Here is an 18280-nt window from a genome sequence, read left to right on the forward strand (position 1 = left end):
GGTAAAAGTTGGAAAGGTAAGGGTTAGGTAAGGAAAGGGTAAGATAAGGTAAGGGATAGGTAAGGTTAGGTAAGACAAGGTGGGGTAAGGTAAGGGTAGGTAAAGTAAGGTTTAGCTAAGGTAAGGTCATGTAATGTAAGGTAAGGGATACTGCAGGTGAGGTAAGATAAGGGATGGGTAAGATAAGGTAAGGGATGGGTAAGATTAGGTAGGGTAAGGTAGGGTAAGACAAGAACAGAGATAGGTAAGGGATAGGTAAGGAATAGGTTATGTATGATAAGGTGAGGTAAAGCTGTTGTACTCAGCTCGTTGGCAGTACCAGTATACAGTTTTAGACTTGCTGTTTGGTTGTTGACTGTTCCAGTTACTATGAAATTAGATTTATATTCATGATGCAAATTACTACTGTATTTACATATTCTTCAGAGGCAGGAAATATAGATCACAGCTTTACCATGAAGTCATTTACATTGTAAAGCGTTCCTGCATATAGTCCATGTCCAATGGAGTGTTGTTCTTCAGCATTGATTTTACAGTAGTTATAATGGAGCTTTATCCACCCATACTGTTGTCTTTGACTGCTATGCTGTGTGCTGCCTTTAGTCCTTACGAATGCATTTTAAAACTTCCTTCGTCTATATTGTCCTGGTGCGTTTTCCCTGGTGTGATTTTAGAACAGAGATTAAGAGTGATCAGGAGAGCCTGAGTGACTCAGTGAGCCCCCTGCTGGCTGGTCTGCAACATCACATGGACAGCAGCACACAACTGGTGGCTGTACAGAAGAGGTATAACCAGTGTGTAGGCTATAGTACTGCCCACAGCATGAGGGAGAGTGGGAGACAGAGGGCCTTCAGTGCTTCTTCTCTGTATGCTACGTGTGTTGTGAGACAGGGGTTGTGTTCACTAGGCATGAAACGAAGAAAGACATCCCGAAACAGAGTGAAACGGGGAAGCCAGAGTTATTATGATGTATATAGGGTTTTTTTATGACCATTTTCATTATTTTATTTCACCTAGTCCTGCATGTTGGAGCTCGAAGCCTAAGATTGTCACTGTACCCTGCAATCACACCTTTAACACTGTACATGTGACTTAACACTCTGAATCTATTAACACTCTGAATCTATTAACCACTCTGAATCTATTAACACTCTGAATCTATTAACCACTCTGAATCTATTAACACTCTGAATCTATTAAACACTCTGAATCTATTAAACACTCTGAATCTATTAACACTCTGAATCTATTAACACTCTGAATCTATTAACACTCTGAATCTATTAAACACTCTGAATCTATTAACCACTCAGAATCTATTAAACACTCTGAATCTATTAAACACTCTGACTCTATTAACACTCTGAATCTATTAACCACTCTGAATCTATTAACCACTCTGACTCTATTAAACACTCTGAATCTATTAACCACTCTGAAACTATTAACCACTCTGAATCTATTAAACACTCTGAATCTATTAACCACTCTGAATCTATTAACACTCTGAATCTATTAAACACTCTGAATCTATTAAACACTCTGAATCTATTAACACTCTGAATCTATTAACACTCTGAATCTATTAACACTCTGAATCTATTAAACACTCTGAATCTATTAACCACTCAGAATCTATTAAACACTCTGAATCTATTAAACACTCTGACTCTATTAACACTCTGAATCTATTAACCACTCTGAATCTATTAACCACTCTGACTCTATTAAACACTCTGAATCTATTAAACACTCTGAATCTATAAACACTCTGAATTTATTAACACTCTGAATCTTTTAAACACTCTGAATCTATTAAACACTCTGAATCTTTTAAACACTCTGAATCTATTAAACACTCTGAATCTATTAAACACTCTGAATCTTTTAAACACTCTGAATCTATTAAACACTCTGAATCTATTAACCACTCTGAATCTATTAACCACTCTGAATCTATTAACCACTCTGAATCTTTTAAACACTCTGAATCTATTAAACACTCTGAATCTATTAAACACTCTGAATCTATTAACCACTCTGAATCTATTAAACACTCTGAATCTATAAACACTCTGAATTTATTAACACTCTGAATCTTTTAAACACTCTGAATCTATTAAACACTCTGAATCTATTAAACACTCTGAATCTATTAACACTCTGAATCTTTTAAACACTCTGAATCTATTAAACACTCTGAATCTATTAAACACTCTGAATCTATTAACACTCTGAATCTATTAACCACTCTGAATCTATTAACCACTCTGAATCTATTAACCACTCTGAATCTATTAAACACTCTGAATCTATTAAACACTCTGAATCTATAAACACTCTGAATCTATTAAACACTCTGAATATGAAAGTACTATCTTTACTTGTTCAATAAGAAAAACACTTGTTTTTTTCGGCTTCCATTACACAACGTTTTGAACTGTTTTGCTACAGTGTGCCCTAATGAACACAACCCTGTGGTGGCCTTTCAAACACTGCATGTGGGTTGCAGTGGTGTGTTGACTTAGAGGTGCTTCAGGGAATTATTTGAAGACTGACTTATTCGTATGTTTGCTCTGCTTTGAAGTTTCCTGTTGGTTTGGTGTCTATTGTTTGCTGTTGTCTGAGCGGAGTGTGTTCCTGTTGGTTTGGTGTCTATTGTTTGCTGTTGTCTGAGCGGAGTGCGTTCCTGTTGGTTTGGTGTCTATTGTTTGCTGTTATCTGAGCGGAGTGTGTTCCTGTTGGTTTGGGCGTCTCTTGTCTGCTGTTGTCTGAGTAGTGTGTGTTTGCAGTAATTTGTCACTTCAGGAACATACTATAAGCTCTCTAATAATAAATTTAATTGTTCATACATGCTTATAACAAGTTATAAAGTGTTAGTGAGGTAATGAGGGAAGCCTACGTGAATTGTAACAAATTGAATTGCATTGTAGCACTGTAGTACAGACTTTGCTAACACAGACAGAACAGACAGACAGACGGACGGACGGACAGGACAGACAAACCAGACAAACCAGACAGACCGAACAGACAGACAGACAAACCAGACAGACAGACAAACCAGACAGACAGACAAACCAGACAGACAGAACAGACATACAGAACAGACAGACAGACAAACCAGACAGACAGAACAGAACAGACATACAGAACAGACAGACAGACAAACCAGACAGACAGAACAGACAGAACAGACTAGAGAGATGTGTGCATCCTGTTTGGGAAGGAACGAAATTGAAAGATTAGAGAAATGAAAGTAGAGGACCTCAGTGACATTTGTAACACAGAAGATCTGACAAAACATGACAAGCACTGGGGGTCTCAGATGCTGCAATAAGTTAAGTTCCAGCTACATGCGGAGTCTGCCCTACAGAGCTGTAGATATATACTCTACAAGGCAAGCTGCAGCATGCAGTTATAACAAACTCCCTCCCAAACACATGCCTTTGGTGGAATCTGCAAGATTGGCAGCTTGGTAGGCACTTTTGCTGTGATTTCTCTCCTCTCCTTCTCTCTTTAAAAAAAAGGGAGTGCCTACCAGGCTGTTGAAGGCATGTAAGGATCGGCCAGAGCAGGTAGGCAGGGCTAGCAGGGAGGTGAGTGGTTGTCAAGGAAATCAGATTGAGGGCGCCTGGCGCTTGTCACATGGTTTGACCATCAGCCAATCTCAACGCAGCACCATAATGATTTTACTTTCTTTGTTGACATTTGCAGTTAGAGGTGAAATATGTCTTTGAGTTAAATTAATCTAATGACTGCTAAGAATGTTTAAGGTAAAGACTTATTCTATAAGGTCAATATTTTTGTTTTTTTGCTTAGGTGAAGCCTGGATGTTTTCAAAATGGAGGCTCAGTAAGACGATGAGTCATTAGGAACATAAACCGGCTAGGATGACAGTACATAGCAAATTCCCCAGTGTTAAATTAACACTGAAAGTGTGGACCTGTATAGACACTGAACTGTGTTGAATTAACACACTGCTTAGTGTAATGCTTTATTTGCATATTTCCCAGAGTGCCTTGAATTGGTTCGTGACAGAGACACATAAATGTTCCATCCTATGGACTTCACCAATTGAGATCCTAAGTGAATATGTTATTATTACCAGTTTAATTATTTAACACAATACAATATGTATTTCATAAGGCTTTATTTTATTAAGGGCTTACAAAAACAAAAAATACTGAGTTATTTAGATGATCCAACTGCTGGGTCGCAGGTTTTGGGTCACTTAGTTTTGTTGTTTTTTAAAAGTCATGAACAGTCAAAATCCAGTTTTTCAATGAAATTGGATGATATTCGCATGGAACCATATCAAAGTATGAAAAATGACTTTTGCTTCTACATTGATATTGATCGTAAAGTTACTGGTTCCCTTCCCCCATGTCAAATGCGATTCTTAAGGAGATAGGTGTCACGTCCTGACCATAGTAAGATGTTATTTTCTATGGTAGAGTAGGTCAGGGTGTGATAGGGGGTGTTTTTCTATGTTTTGTATTTCTATGTTCATGTTCTAGTTTTGTATTTCTATGTTGGTTTTGTTTGGGATGATCTCCAATTAGAGGCAGCTGGTCCTCGTTGTCTCTAATTGGAGATCATACTTAAGTAGTTTTTTTTCCCCTCCATCAGGTTCTAATGTCCTGGTACTCAGGGCTCTATTGTCCCTCCATCAGGTTCTAATGTCCTGGTACTCAGGGGTCTATTGTCCCTCCATCAGGTCCTAATGGTCTGGTACTCAGGGCTCTATTGTCCCTCCATCAGGTCCTAATGGCCTGGTACTCAGGGGTCTATTGTCCCTCCATCAGGTCCTAATGGTCTGGTACTCAGGGCTCTATTGTCCCTCCATCAGATCCTAATGGCCTGGTTCTCAGGGCTCTATTGTCCCTCCATCAGGACCTAATGGCCTGGTACTCAGGGCTCTATTGTCCCTCCATCAGGTCCTAATGGCCTGGTGCTCAGGGCTCTATTGTCTCTCCATCAGGTCCTATTGGCCTGGTGCTCAGGGCTCTATTGTCCCTCCATCAGGTCCTAATGGCCTGGTACTCAGGGCTCTATTGTCCCTCCATCAGGTTCTGATGTCCTGGTACTCAGGGCTCTATTGTCCCTCCATCAGGTCCTAATGGCCTGGTACTCAGGGCTCTATTGTCCCTCTAACCACTCTGACATCAATGCAATCAAAAAAAATCTCATCAAATACTTTTCATCAAAACAGTGTTGTACTTTTAAAACTCACCTCACTGTGATGATCAATTTGAAGACAGAAGTTCAACGGCAGGTTGAAACAGTGTAAAACATGGTTGTTGTGGATGTTGTTTCAAAGCCTAACAACAACCAACTGGACAACGTTTTCTACGATGATGATTCATTAAAAAATATTACAGCTGATGCATATGAGCCCAAGCCGAAAGAAAAACCTGAATTAAAATTATGATTGTGCCATAATACAATACACAACCCACCGCATACTACGCATGCATGGAATGCATGAACTTGTTCTCAACTTGCCTACCTGGTTAAATAAAGGTGAAATAAATAAAGAAATATACAAAAAAATATACAAAAACTGATTTAAGATGTCTTTGGTACATAATTGGTCAAGCCTATACTCCAAAATTGAACAAATTAGAGTAATAGCCTTTTAGTGTGGACTGTGTCATTATGCATACTGGATGGACTGGTTACCTTATGCTACGCTTCAACATGTATATCCAATCAAATCAATAAAAAATATTTATAAAGCCCATTTTACATCAGCAGATGTCACAAAGTGCTTTACAGAAACCCAGCCTCAAACCCCAAACAGCAAGCAATGCAGATGTAGAAGCACGGTGGCTAGGAAAAACTCCCTAGAAAGGCAGGAACCTAGGAAGAAACCTAGAGAGGAACCAGGCTCTGAGGGGTGGTCAGCCCTCTTCTTGCTGTGCCGGGTGGAGATTATAAGAGTACATGGCCATTAAGGCCAGATTGTTCTTTATGAGTCTAGGAGAGAACGTATAGGCCTAGACGATGCTGTTTGTTCATTGGGGCTCCCGAGTGGTGTAGCAGTCTAAGGCACTGCATCTCAGTGCTTGAGGCATCACTACAGACACCCTGGTTCAAATCCAGGCTGTATTATAACCGGCCGTGATTGGGAGTCCCATAGGGCAGCGCACAATAGGCCAAGCATCGTCAGGGTTTGGCAGGTGTAGGCCTTCATTGTAAATAATAATTTGTTCTTAACTGACTTGCCCAGTTAAATAAAGGTTCAATTAAACAAATCAAATAAAAATGGATTGTGCAGGGCGGCTTACAGTTGTGCTGTAACTGTGAAGGGGAAACGTCTAGGAGCAACAACGGCTCAGCAGCCAAGTGGTAGGCCATACAAGCTTACAGAATGGGACTGCTGAGTGCTGTGTAAAAATCATTTGTCCTCGGTTGCAACAATCACTGCCGAGTTCCAAACTGCCAATGGAAGCAATGTCAGCACAATAACTCTTCGTCGGTAGCTTCATGAAATGGGTTTCCATGGCCGAGCAGCCGCACACAAGCCTAAGATCACCATGCGCAATACCAAGTGTCGTCTGGAGTGGTGTAAAGCTCACCACCATTGGACTCTGGAGTGGTAGAAACTAGTTCTCTGGAGTGATTAATCACGCTTCACCATCTGGCAGTCCAACAGAGGAATCTGGATTTGGCAGATGCCAGGAAGACGCTACCTACCAAATGCATAGTGCCAGCTGTAAAGATTGGTGGAGGAATAATGGTCTGGGGCTGTTTTTCATGGTTCGGGCTAGGCCCCTTAGTTTCAGTGAAGGGAAATCTTATTGCTACAGCATACAATGACATTCTAGACGATTCTGTGCTTCCAACCTTGTGGCAACAGTTTGGGGAAGGCCCTTTCCTGTTTCAGCATGACAATGCCCCCATGCACAAAGTGAGGTCCATACAGAAATGGTTTGCCGAGATCGGTGTGGAAGAACTAGACTGGCCTGCACAGAGCCCTGACCTCAAATCCATCGAACACCTAATCGCTCAACATCAGTGCCTGACCACACTAATACTCTAGAGGCTGAATGGAAGCAAGTTCCCACAGCAATGTTCCAATGCCTAGTGGAAATCCTTCCCAGAAGAGTGGAGGCTGTTATGTCAGCAAAGGGGGGACCAACTCCATATTAATGCCCATGATTTTGCAATGAGATGTTCGAAGAGCAGTTGTCCACATACTTTTGGTCATGTAGTGTATGTTTCGTTGCAAAAGCATGTTACTATCGGTGTTCCCAAACAGATTTCATTTGGTTTCCAAAATTAAGCACTGGGTAGCTGCAGGAACAGAGTTTGGGCAGAATATCACCTGTCGGGCAGCGACAAACAGTGGTTGATGCGTGGAGTAAAACAACTGAGTAAGATGGTGCCGACAGACATGGCAGCTCTGCTTCTAGCTCCTAAGCAACTTTGAATATTTTTTTGTGTGTGTGTTATTTCTTACAATATTAGCCCAGAACGTTTTTTTGTGTTATTGCATACAGCCGGAAATAACTTTTGGATATTAGAGCGACGGTAACTCACCAGCATTCAGACCAGAAATACAGCTTTCCTAAATTGGATCCTTTGTTCGTATCCTCCAAGGCAATTGAACTTATCCCAAAGGTTGCTCCAAGACGCCAATGCCGGAGAAGAGGTATTCGGAGTGGGCTTCTAGTTCGACTTAGGAGGCATGTACACCATCCACCGCTCCAGAGTATATTACTTGCTAATGTTTGTCTAGTCCCTGGACAGTAAAGTAGATGAGCTCAGGGTGAGGATCTCAGGGACATCAGGGACTGTAACATACTCAGTTACACGGAGTCATGGCTCTCTCTGGATATACTGTCCCCGTCCATTCAGCCAAATGGGTTCTCAGTACATTGCACAGACAAGAATAAAGAACTCTCCTGGAAGAAGAGAGGCCGTGGTGTATGTTTCATGACTAACTACTCATGGTGTGATTGTGATAACGTAGAGGAACTCGTGTCCCTTTGTTCCCCCGACCTAGAATACCCCACAATCAAATACTGACCATATTATCTCCCAAGAGAATTCCATTCGGTTAAAGTTACAGTCGTGTATATTCCCCCTCAGACCCTCAAGGAACTACACTGAACTTTGAACAAACTGGAAATCACATACCCCGAAGCTGCATTTATTGTAGCTGGGGACTTTAACAAAGCAAATATGAGGAAAACGCTACCAAAATTCTATCACATGATATGATTTGGAAAGGCACTCACCTGTCTATATAAGGTCCCACAGTTGACATTGCATTTCAGAGCAAAAAACAAGCCATGAGGTCGAAGGAATTATCCGTAGAGCTCCAAGACAGGATTGTGTCGAGGTACAGATCTGGGGAAGGGTACCAAAACATTTATGCCGCATTGAAGGTCCCCAAGAACACAGCGTCCTCCATCATTCTTATATTGAAGAAGTTTGGAACCTTCCTAGAGCTGACCGTCCGGCCAAACTGAGCAATCGGGGGAGAAGGGCCTTGGTCAGGGAGGTGACCAAGAACCCGATGGTCACTCTGACCGAGCTCCAGAGTAAAGGGTCTGAAAACGTATGTAATTGACTGAGTTCATCAAGAAGTGTATAAGGGATGTTGTTCCCACTGTGACTATTAAAACCTACCCAAACCAAAAACCGTGGCTAGAAGGCAGCATTGGCGCAAAACTGAAAGCGTGAACCACCGCATTTAACCACTGCAAGGTGACTGGGAATATGGTTGATTACAAACAGTCCAGATATTTCCTCCGTAAGGCAATCAAACAGACAAAATGTCAGTACAGAGACAAAGGGGAGTCACAATTCAATGGTTCAGACACTAGTCATATGTGGCAGGGACTCCAGACAGTCACGGATTACACAGGGAAAACCAGCCACGTTGTGGACACCGACGACTTCCTCCCAGACAAGCTAAACACCTTCTTCGCCCGCTTTGAGGATAACACAGTGCCACCGACCCGGGCCTCTCCCGAGGACTGTGGGCTCTCATTCTCCATGGCTGACATGAGTAAGATATTTAAGCGTGTTAACCCTCGAAAGTCTGCCGGCACAGACGGCATCCCAAAGCGTGTCCTCACAGAATGCGTAGACCAGCTGACTGGAGTGTTTACGGACATATTCAATCTCTTTCTATCCCAGTCTGCTGTCCCCACTTGCTTCAAGATGTCCACCATTGTTCCTGTACCCAAGAAAGCAAAGGTAACGGAACTAAATGACTATCGCCCCGTAGCACTGACTTCTGTCATCATGAAGTGCTTTTAGAGGCTAGTTAAGGATCATATCACCTCCACCTTACCTGACACTCTAGACCTACTTGAATTTGCATACCGCCGCAATAGATCCTCAAAGTCAACAAAACGAAGGAGCTAATTGTGGACTTCAGAAGACAGCGAAGAGAGCACGCCCCCATCCACATCGACGGGGCAGCATTGGAGAAGGTGAAAAGTTGCTCGGTGTACACATCACTGACAATCTGAAATGGTCCACCCACACAGACAATGTGGTGAAGAAAGCGCAACAGTGCCTCTTCAACCTCAAGAGGCAACCTAAGACCCTCAAAAACGTTTACAGATGCACAATTGAGAGCATCCCGTCTGGCTGTATCACTGCCTGGTACGGCAACTGCACCGCCTGCAACCAGAAGGCTCTCCAGAGGGTGGTGTGGTCTGCCCAAAACATCACCGGGTGCACACTGCCTGCCCTCCATGACACCTACTGCACCCGATGTCACAGGAAGGCCAAAAAGTTCATCAACGACATCAACCACCCATGTTTCTCATGGTCTGAGAGTCTTTAAGTGCCTTTTGGCAAACGCCAAGAGGGCTGTCATGTGCCTTTTACTGAGGAGTGGCTCCCATCTGGTCATTCTACCATAAAGGCCTGATTGGTGGAGTGCTTCAGAGATGGTTGTCCTTCTGTAAGTTTTTCCCATCTCCACAGAGGAACTCTAGGGCTCAATCACCCTGATTGCTCATTTTGGCTGGGCGGCCAGCTCTAGGAATAGCCTTGGTGGTTCCAAACTTCTTCCATTAAGAATGATGAAGGCACTGTGTTCCTGGGGACCTTCAATGCTGCAGAAATGTTTTGGTATGCTTCCCCAGATCTGTTCCTCGACACAATCCTGTCTCTGAGCTCGGACAATTCCTTCGACCTCATGGCTTGGTTTTTGCTCTGAAATGCATTGAACAACTGTGGGACCTTATATAGGCAGGTGTGTGTCTTTCCAAATCATGTCCAATCAATTGAATTTACCACAAGTGGACTCCAATCAAGTTATAGAAACATCTCAAGGATGAACAATGGAAACAGGATACACCTGAGTTCAATTTCGAGTACTTATGTAAATAAGGTATTACTTTCCGAATGCACTGCATATACAGTGAGGGAAAAAAGTATTTGATCCCCTGCTGATTTTGTACGTTTGCCCACTGACAAAGAGATGATCAGTCTATAAACAGTGAGAGACAGAATAACAACAAAAAAATCTAGAAAAACGCATGTCAAAAATGTTAGAAATTGATTTGCACAAAATGAGCCAAAAATGTTTTATTTTATTTTATTTTATTCAGTTAAATTATATTCTTCTTACTACAAAATCCTATAAAATAAAATAATGGCACGGGACTTCTAAGCATATATTGTCAGATAAATGAACAAGCCTACAGCCTATGGCATGGACCATAGCTGTCACGTCCTGGCCAGTATAAGGTTAATTGTTTTGTAGTTTGGTCAGGACGTGGCAGAGGGTATTTGTTTTATGTGGTTCAGGGTGGTGTGTTTTGTTAAAAGGGTGTTTGAGTTAGTAATTCCGGGTGTGGGTTTATGTTTAGGAATTTCTATGTGGAGTCTAGTGAGTGTATGTCTATGTTTGGTTAATTGGGGTTGGGACTCTCAGTTGAAGGCAGGTGTTGTCTATCTGCCTTTGATTGAGAGTCCCATATAGTAGGGTGTGTTTGTTTGGTATACGTGGGGGATTGTTCTGTGTTGAGCCTATGCTAGCCAGACTGTTTGTAGTTGTTCGTTCGTTCTTTTTGTTTTGTTATTTTGTACGTTCATTTTTTGAAGTTAATAAATTCTCAAGATGAGCATACACATACCTGCTGCGTATTGGTCCTCCTTCACCGACGACAACCGTGACAGAATCACCCACCATAATTGGATCAAGCAGCAGAGGAAGGAGCAGATGGATTTCGAGTTGGACTGGCGGGAGAAGTGGACTTGGGAGGAAATTCTGGACGGGGCCGGACCTTGGCATCAGGCTGGGGATTGTCGCCGCCCGCAGTGGGAAATTGAGGCAGCCAAGGCAGAGAGGCGGTGGTACGAGGCCATAGACGTGCTGAGGGAGAAGCACGAGAGGCACCCCCAATCATTTTTTTTGGGGGGCACACGGGTAGTTTGGCTAGGTGTAGGAAGAGCCGGAAGCCAGCTACCCGTGGTTATATGGAGGAGCGTATGGGGTGGAGAGTGCTATGTTTCGCTGAGAAGCGCACTATCTCACCCATACGCACGCACAGTCCGGTGCGAGTTATTCCAGCCCCTCGTGCCGTGCTAGAGTGGGCATCCAGCCTGGTAGGAGGATGCCTGCGCAGCGCATCTGGTCGCCGGTACGCCTCCGAGGACCAGGCTACACAACTCCCGCTCTACGCACGGCTACCATCAGGCCCCTGCACAGCCCAGTCTGCCCTGTTCGAGCACCCCGCTCGTACAGGGCTACTAGTTCCATCCAGCCAAGGCGGGTTGTGCAGGAGGTAAGATCTAGACCGGCTGTGCGCCTCCATAGCCCTGGGTTTCCAGCTCCTGTCTCTCGTGCGGACCCGGAAGTGCGTCAACCCAGTCCGACTCGTCCTATTCCCACTCCCCGCACTAGCTTTCAAGTGCGTAAACCCAGCACCGCCAATCAACAGTCGTCGGAGCTGCCCGCCGGTCAACAGTTGTCGGAGCTGCCCGCCAGTCAACAGTTGTCGGAGCTGCCCGCCAGTCAACAGTCGTCGGAGCTGCCCGCCAGTCAACAGTCGTCGGAGCTGCCCGCCAGTCAACAGTCGTCGGAGCTGCCCGCCAGTCAACAGTCGCCGGAGTGGCCAGACTGCACTGAACTGCCGGAGTGGCCAGACTGCGCTGAACTGCCGGAGTGGCCAGACTGCGCTGAACTGCCGGAGTGGCCAGACTGCCCTGATCTGCCGGAGTGGCCAGACTGCCCTGAACTGCCGGAGTGGCCAGACTGCCCTGAACTGCCGGAGTGGCCAGACTGCCCTGAACTGCCGGAGAGGCCAGACTGCCCTGAACTGCCGGAGTGGCCAGACTGCCCTGAACTGCCGGAGTGGCCAGACTGCCCTGAACTGCCGGAGTGGCCAGACTGCCCTGAACTGCCGGAGTGGCCAGACTGCCCAGACTGTCCCGAGCTGCCAGACTGCCCAGACTGTCCCGAGCTGCCAGACTGCCCAGACTGTCCCGAGCTGCCAGACTGCACAGACTGTCCCGAGCTGCCAGACTGCCCAGACAGCCTGGAACGGCCTGAGCCGGAACCACCTCCAGAAATAGGTGGGTTGGGGAGGGTGGGTGTAGCACAGTGCCGTCGTTGACGGCAGCCACCCTCCCTTCCCTCCCTTTAGTAAAGGGGAATTTTTCATTTGGTGTTGCTTGGGGTTATTTTTTGTTAAGGTGCTTCCGGGGTAGCACCTTTAAGTGGGGGGTACTGTCACGTCCTGGCCTGTATAAGGTTAATTGTTTTGTAGTTTGGTCAGGACGTGGCAGAGGGTATTTGTTTTATGTGGTTCAGGGTGGTGTGTTTTGTTAAAAGGGTGTTTGAGTTAGTAATTCCGGGTGTGGGTTTATGTTTAGGTATTTCTATGTGGAGTCTAGTGAGTGTATGTCTATGTTTGGTTAATTGGGGTTGGGACTCTCAGTTGAAGGCAGGTGTTGTCTATCTGCCTTTGATTGAGAGTCCCATATAGTAGGGTGTGTTTGTTTGGTATAGGTGGGTGATTGTTCTGTGTTGAGCCTATGCTAGCCAGACTGTTTGTAGTTGTTCGTTCGTTCTTTTTGTTTTGTTATTTTGTACGTTCATTTTTTGAAGTTAATCAATTCTCAAGATGAGCATACACATACCTGCTGCGTATTGGTCCTCCTTCACCGACGACAACCGTGACAATAGCCAGATAACATAGGCCCACAGTAGGCAGAGTCATATTCTGCTTTTCTGAAATACATTTTCTTAATATCAGTATCAATTCTTAAGACTAAAATAAATAATAGATCTATTGATTTATTACACCTTTTTTTTTAAATGTAGATGTTCCAAAGGCGGGCATCAGCAGCTTGAATGCTGGAGGCCTGGAGATGTTGAACATGTTCATGTTAATTAACAGTCAATTACCGTGAGACTGGCCGGCATCTGCCAGCTGACAAAATTTCATGACCACCACAGCCCTAGGTGACATCACCCGAACTCTCTCAATTTAAAAAGAGCAAGGTTGGTTTGTTTGATGCTGGGTAATTGAGATATGACCCAGCAGAAGCCTGGAGGTTTGGTCTGGCCACCCGTGGGAGTAAATGTCATTCCAATTCATCTGTTCTGTTGAATTGTTATCAGATGTTATGGTTGAATCCTGACACTTTCATAGCTTCAATGAAGCTTTCAGAAGCGTGTGAGTTCCTTAAAAGCATATGCAAAATACAATGTGATACCCCAAATGGGATATTATCCACTTTATCCCAATATGTCAATAAAAATGTTAATAATTTTTTAAATAGAATATTTAGTGTTAAGTAATATTCAAGGAATATTTAACATTGGAGTGTACAAATTTAACATGATAAATATTTTAGACATTTACTCTTTCAGGTGGCCAAAAATAACTGGTGACCAAATCCCTAATAACCCACGCCTCCTGAAAATAACCTATGGATTACTTTAAAAAATACCCAGCTGCTTGGTCAACCCAGCATGAGAGAATAAAAACCCAGTCGATGGTTAAATGAACCCATGTTTGGGTAATCCGAAGAACTCAACATGTTATTCATGCTACCTGACACGTTATGTGTGATGTGTAATTCCTATTGAAATCCAGCCAGAGTGGAGATATCCAACCTTCAGACCGTTTGATCAACCTCAACCTGCATTCAGAATGACCGCCAGTGTTGGGAAGACTGAACTATGAGACTACCTTAAGCATCTAAACTTGAACAACAATTTCAGTAAAGAATTCAATATATTCAACTAACATATTGGATTAGTTTAGAAAATGTATGTTATTTATATTTGAGAACCAAAAGATGAATTAATCAACCAATGTACATGCAAAAAACATACATATTAAAACAAACAATTGCTATAATCAATCTGCAATAGATAATGCTGGGAAATATGATAATGATGGGCATGGTTTTGGTTCAAGTCTGGTTATTAATTAAGACCAACACTGGGGTTATTTTACACCAATGAGAGTTAATTCAACCCTCAAAATAAGGCCTTATGAAATATGTAATGTATTGTGTTAAATAATACAATTTTAATGATAACATATTCACTCAGGTTCTCACTTGGTGAAGTCTATAGGGCAGAAAATGGATAAATGCAACAACCATGTCTCTGTCACTAACAAATACAGCCATGGGTGGTACTGTAAGTCTACAATTCACCCGAAAAGCAAGGCACTCTGGGAAATAAGGCTTTACACCAAGCAGTGTGTTAATTTAACACTGTTCCAGTGTCAATACCGGTCCACACTTTCCGTGTTAATTTAACACTGGAGAATTTGCTGTGTACGAAAACACAACTATAACCACAATTCTGCTGTGTGGCTATACGGTTAAAAGCCATGGCTATATCCGTCGTTTATAAAAAAACACAGAGATGTATGAGCAAACATGAGAAGAATACAAATGATTGACCCAATGCAATAACGCTTGTATAGCTATATAATGCTGTGGCAATATCAGTCCACCAGGAGAAATACGCCAAACTAAGGTGGTCCTGATGCATTGGGCGGCAGGTCGCCTAGCCAGAGTATGTGAGCGGAGTTGAAAGGTCGGAAAAATCCGCTCGTATGAGTGGTGCTCGTGTAACCGATGTGAAATGGCTAGCTAGTTAGCGGGGCATGTGCTAATATCGTTTCAATCGGTGACATCACTCGCTCTGGGACCTTGAAGTAGTTGTTCCCCTTGCTCTGTGGAGCGGTGGGTAACTATGGCTGTTGTCAATGTGTGCAGAGGATTCCTGGTTCAAGCCCAGGTAGGGGTGAAGAGAGGGACGGAAGCAAAACTGTTACACTTGCACACAGATCCTTCCCTACTGCTCTGCTAAAAAACACTCCATGTTCACAGGAAGAAAAAAACTTCTGCTCCATTCAAATCACAATCGCACAACACCCATCTATTTCTGTGACTACCTGGACTTGGTTTTGAAGTATTGAAAGCAAACCATTTGATTTGAATGAAAAGTATTTTAATTAACATGAAAAAGGTGAATGAAAGAAGTGATCATCATTTTAAAATAGGCTACATGTCATATTCAACAGCGTATAAACACTCTAAATAGGTCAGGAGACAGACAGGGAGACTAAGAAGGAACGGAAATTAATTATTTAGGATATATTATTTATATTATTTCAAGGCTATAGCCTACAAATAAATACATTGTGGAGCATTTACTAGTGCGACACACTAGTCTGACAGGGTCATTATAGCTCTCAGTATTTAAACATTTAGTTGTATTAAATCATTATAGTCTATAAATGCGCATATAGGCTGTGACTTACTTAGAATTAAATACAAATTAAACGAAAAAATGCCTTATTAGGCTCAGTCTACAGTGCCTTTGAAATTTTTTTAGAAACATGAGTTTGACCAGAGTCTGTGGCTTCAGGCTCATGCGATGGTTCCTGTAGAGCAGGCCAGCAGCAGAGAATATCCTCGTTGTGCTTGCAGGGCCACTGGGGATCCTAAACACCCTTCTGGCTACTCTTGAGTTATTTTTCTATAGGTAAGCCTAAAGGTTTTTAGGCAAAATCATTGGGGCGGCAGGGTAGCCTAGTGGTTAGAGCGTCAGAATAGTAACCGAAAAGTTGCAAGATTGAATCCCCGAGCTGACAAGGTAAAAATCTGTCATTCTGCCCCTGAACAAGTGTAACGATCGTCGTCGGGTGATGAGGAAGCGGACCAAAACGCAGCTGGGAGCGAACACATGTTTATTCTTCACACTGAAATAAACACGTACACAAAACCAAGAAAAATGCCGATACGTTAACTGCTCAAACACAAAGAGGCAACACCCCACAAACAGCGTGGGGGGAAAATAAACTTAAATGTGATCCCAATCAGAGACAACTAGCGACAGCTGTCTCTGATTGGGAATCGACAGAACCCAACATAGAAATAACCCACATAGAGCTAACACAAGGCTATAACGCAAACATAGAAAACAAACCAAGGAAAAATACCCATCATGACACACCCTGACCAAAATACCCGAGTTCACCTAGTCAGGGTGTGAGAACAAGGCAGTTAACCCACTGTTCCTAGGCCGTCATTGAAAATAAGAATTTGTTCTTAACTTTCTTGCCTAGTTAAATAAAGGTAAAAAAAAATAATTATCCAATCAAACGGAAAGCTCCTTGAAAGGGGGAATATTCCAGGCCTATTAGGTCTACTGTATAGATAATACAACAAAACATGTATGAAACTTTCAAGAGATTTGATTTTTAGTTTATAAATATTTTGCTACAATGATACACTTAGCTATCTACCCAACTTGTTCCTTTCTTTTAGCATGTGCACGTAGTAAGTACACCATCATGCTTTCAGGACAGGTGTCTTTTCAGATTCCACAATGATTCTTGTGATCACTACATCACCACACTCCCTCTCTTGTTCTTGGTCCTCATCTTTTGAAAGTGAACTCTGATTCAGAGGGGTTGGGTTAAATGCGGAAGACACAGTTGAATGCATTCCCCTTTCATCAAACATGTCAGTACAAAAACAGTCAGTACAAAAACAAATGAGCAATGTTGCTGTGTGGCTGGCTATGATATCAGGGCTGATACAAAGTGACTGTCTTAATGCATTGTGTCCAGTGACAGTGACTCAGGAAAACACATAGGCAATGCTGCTGTGGTGGCTATAATATCAGGAGAGATGAAGGGAACCAAGACTGTACTGTAAAAAATAAGTATTGATTCAACATACAATTGTAAGGTAACAAGCTGCAATAGGATTGACTTTACTCAACATTTGGGCATATTGTTGAACCAACATACATTCTCAAGTTGAATTGTATGTTCACGCAACTTAGAATTTTAGATTGAGTTAACTTATTTGCATAACTACCTTATTTGCATATTTCCCAGTGTGAAATTAAACTCTTCATGTCAATACATTACATATATCATAAGGCCGTTTCTTTTTGAGGGCCTAGTTACACCCCAACGCAGTGGTCTGAAACTCCTGGTTTACAGGCCACATCAAGCCTGCAAGTCACATTATGCTGGCTTGCAAAGTGATGTGTAATTCCTATCGGAATCCAGCCAGGGTTGGGATAGTCAGCCAGGTTGGTGGGGATAGTCAGCCAGGGTGGGGATAGTCAGCCAGGGTGGGGATAGTCAGCCAGGTTGGGGAGGATAGTCAGCCAGGTTGAGGATAGTCAGCCAGGTTGTGGATAATCAGCCAGGGTGGGGAGGATAGTCAGCTAGGGTGGGGAGGATAAATCAGCCAGGATGGGGAGGATAGTCAGCCAGGGTGGGGATAGTCAGCCAGGGTGGGGATGATAGTCAGCCAGGTTGGGGAGGATCGTCAGCCAGGTTGGGGAGGATAGTCAGCCAGGGTGGGGAGGATAGTCAGCCAGGGTGGGGAGAATAGTCAGCCAGGTTGGGGATGATAGTCAGCCAGGGTGGGGAGGATAGTCAGCCAGGGTGGGGAGGATAGTCAGCCAGGGTGGGGAGAATAGTCAGCCAGGTTGGGGAGGATAGTCAGCCAGGGTGGGGAGGATAGTCAGCCAGGGTGGGGATGATAGTCAGCCAGGTTGGGGAGGATAGTCAGCCAGGTTGGGGATGATAGTCAGCCAGGGTGGGGAGGATAGTCAGCCATGGTGGGGAGGATAGTCAGCCAGGTTGGGGAGGATAGTCAGCCAGGGTGGTGGGGATAGTCAGCCAGGGTGGGGAGGATAGTCAGCCAGGGTGGGGATGATAGTCAGCCAGGTTGGGGAGGATAGTCAGCCAGGTTGGGGAGGATAGTCAGCCAGGTTGGGGAGGATAGTCAGCCAGGGTGGGGAGGA

At 43.7% G+C, this 18280-nt stretch overlaps 1 protein-coding gene across 1 annotated transcript in view; it reads left to right on the forward strand.

Annotated features, from left to right (window-relative positions):
• The window catches only part of LOC115163111 (serine-rich adhesin for platelets), a 217806-nt gene that overhangs the window by 53719 nt on the left and 145807 nt on the right, over positions 1 to 18280 (forward strand). Inside the window, exon 3 of the mRNA XM_029714736.1 lies at positions 675 to 785. Coding sequence (XP_029570596.1) covers positions 675 to 785 — 111 coding nt within the window. The remainder of the gene's footprint in view (positions 1 to 674; positions 786 to 18280) is intronic.

This window comes from Salmo trutta, chromosome 2, assembly GCF_901001165.1.
Source record: "Salmo trutta chromosome 2, fSalTru1.1, whole genome shotgun sequence".
In the NCBI taxonomy this organism is placed as follows: domain Eukaryota; kingdom Metazoa; phylum Chordata; class Actinopteri; order Salmoniformes; family Salmonidae; genus Salmo; species Salmo trutta.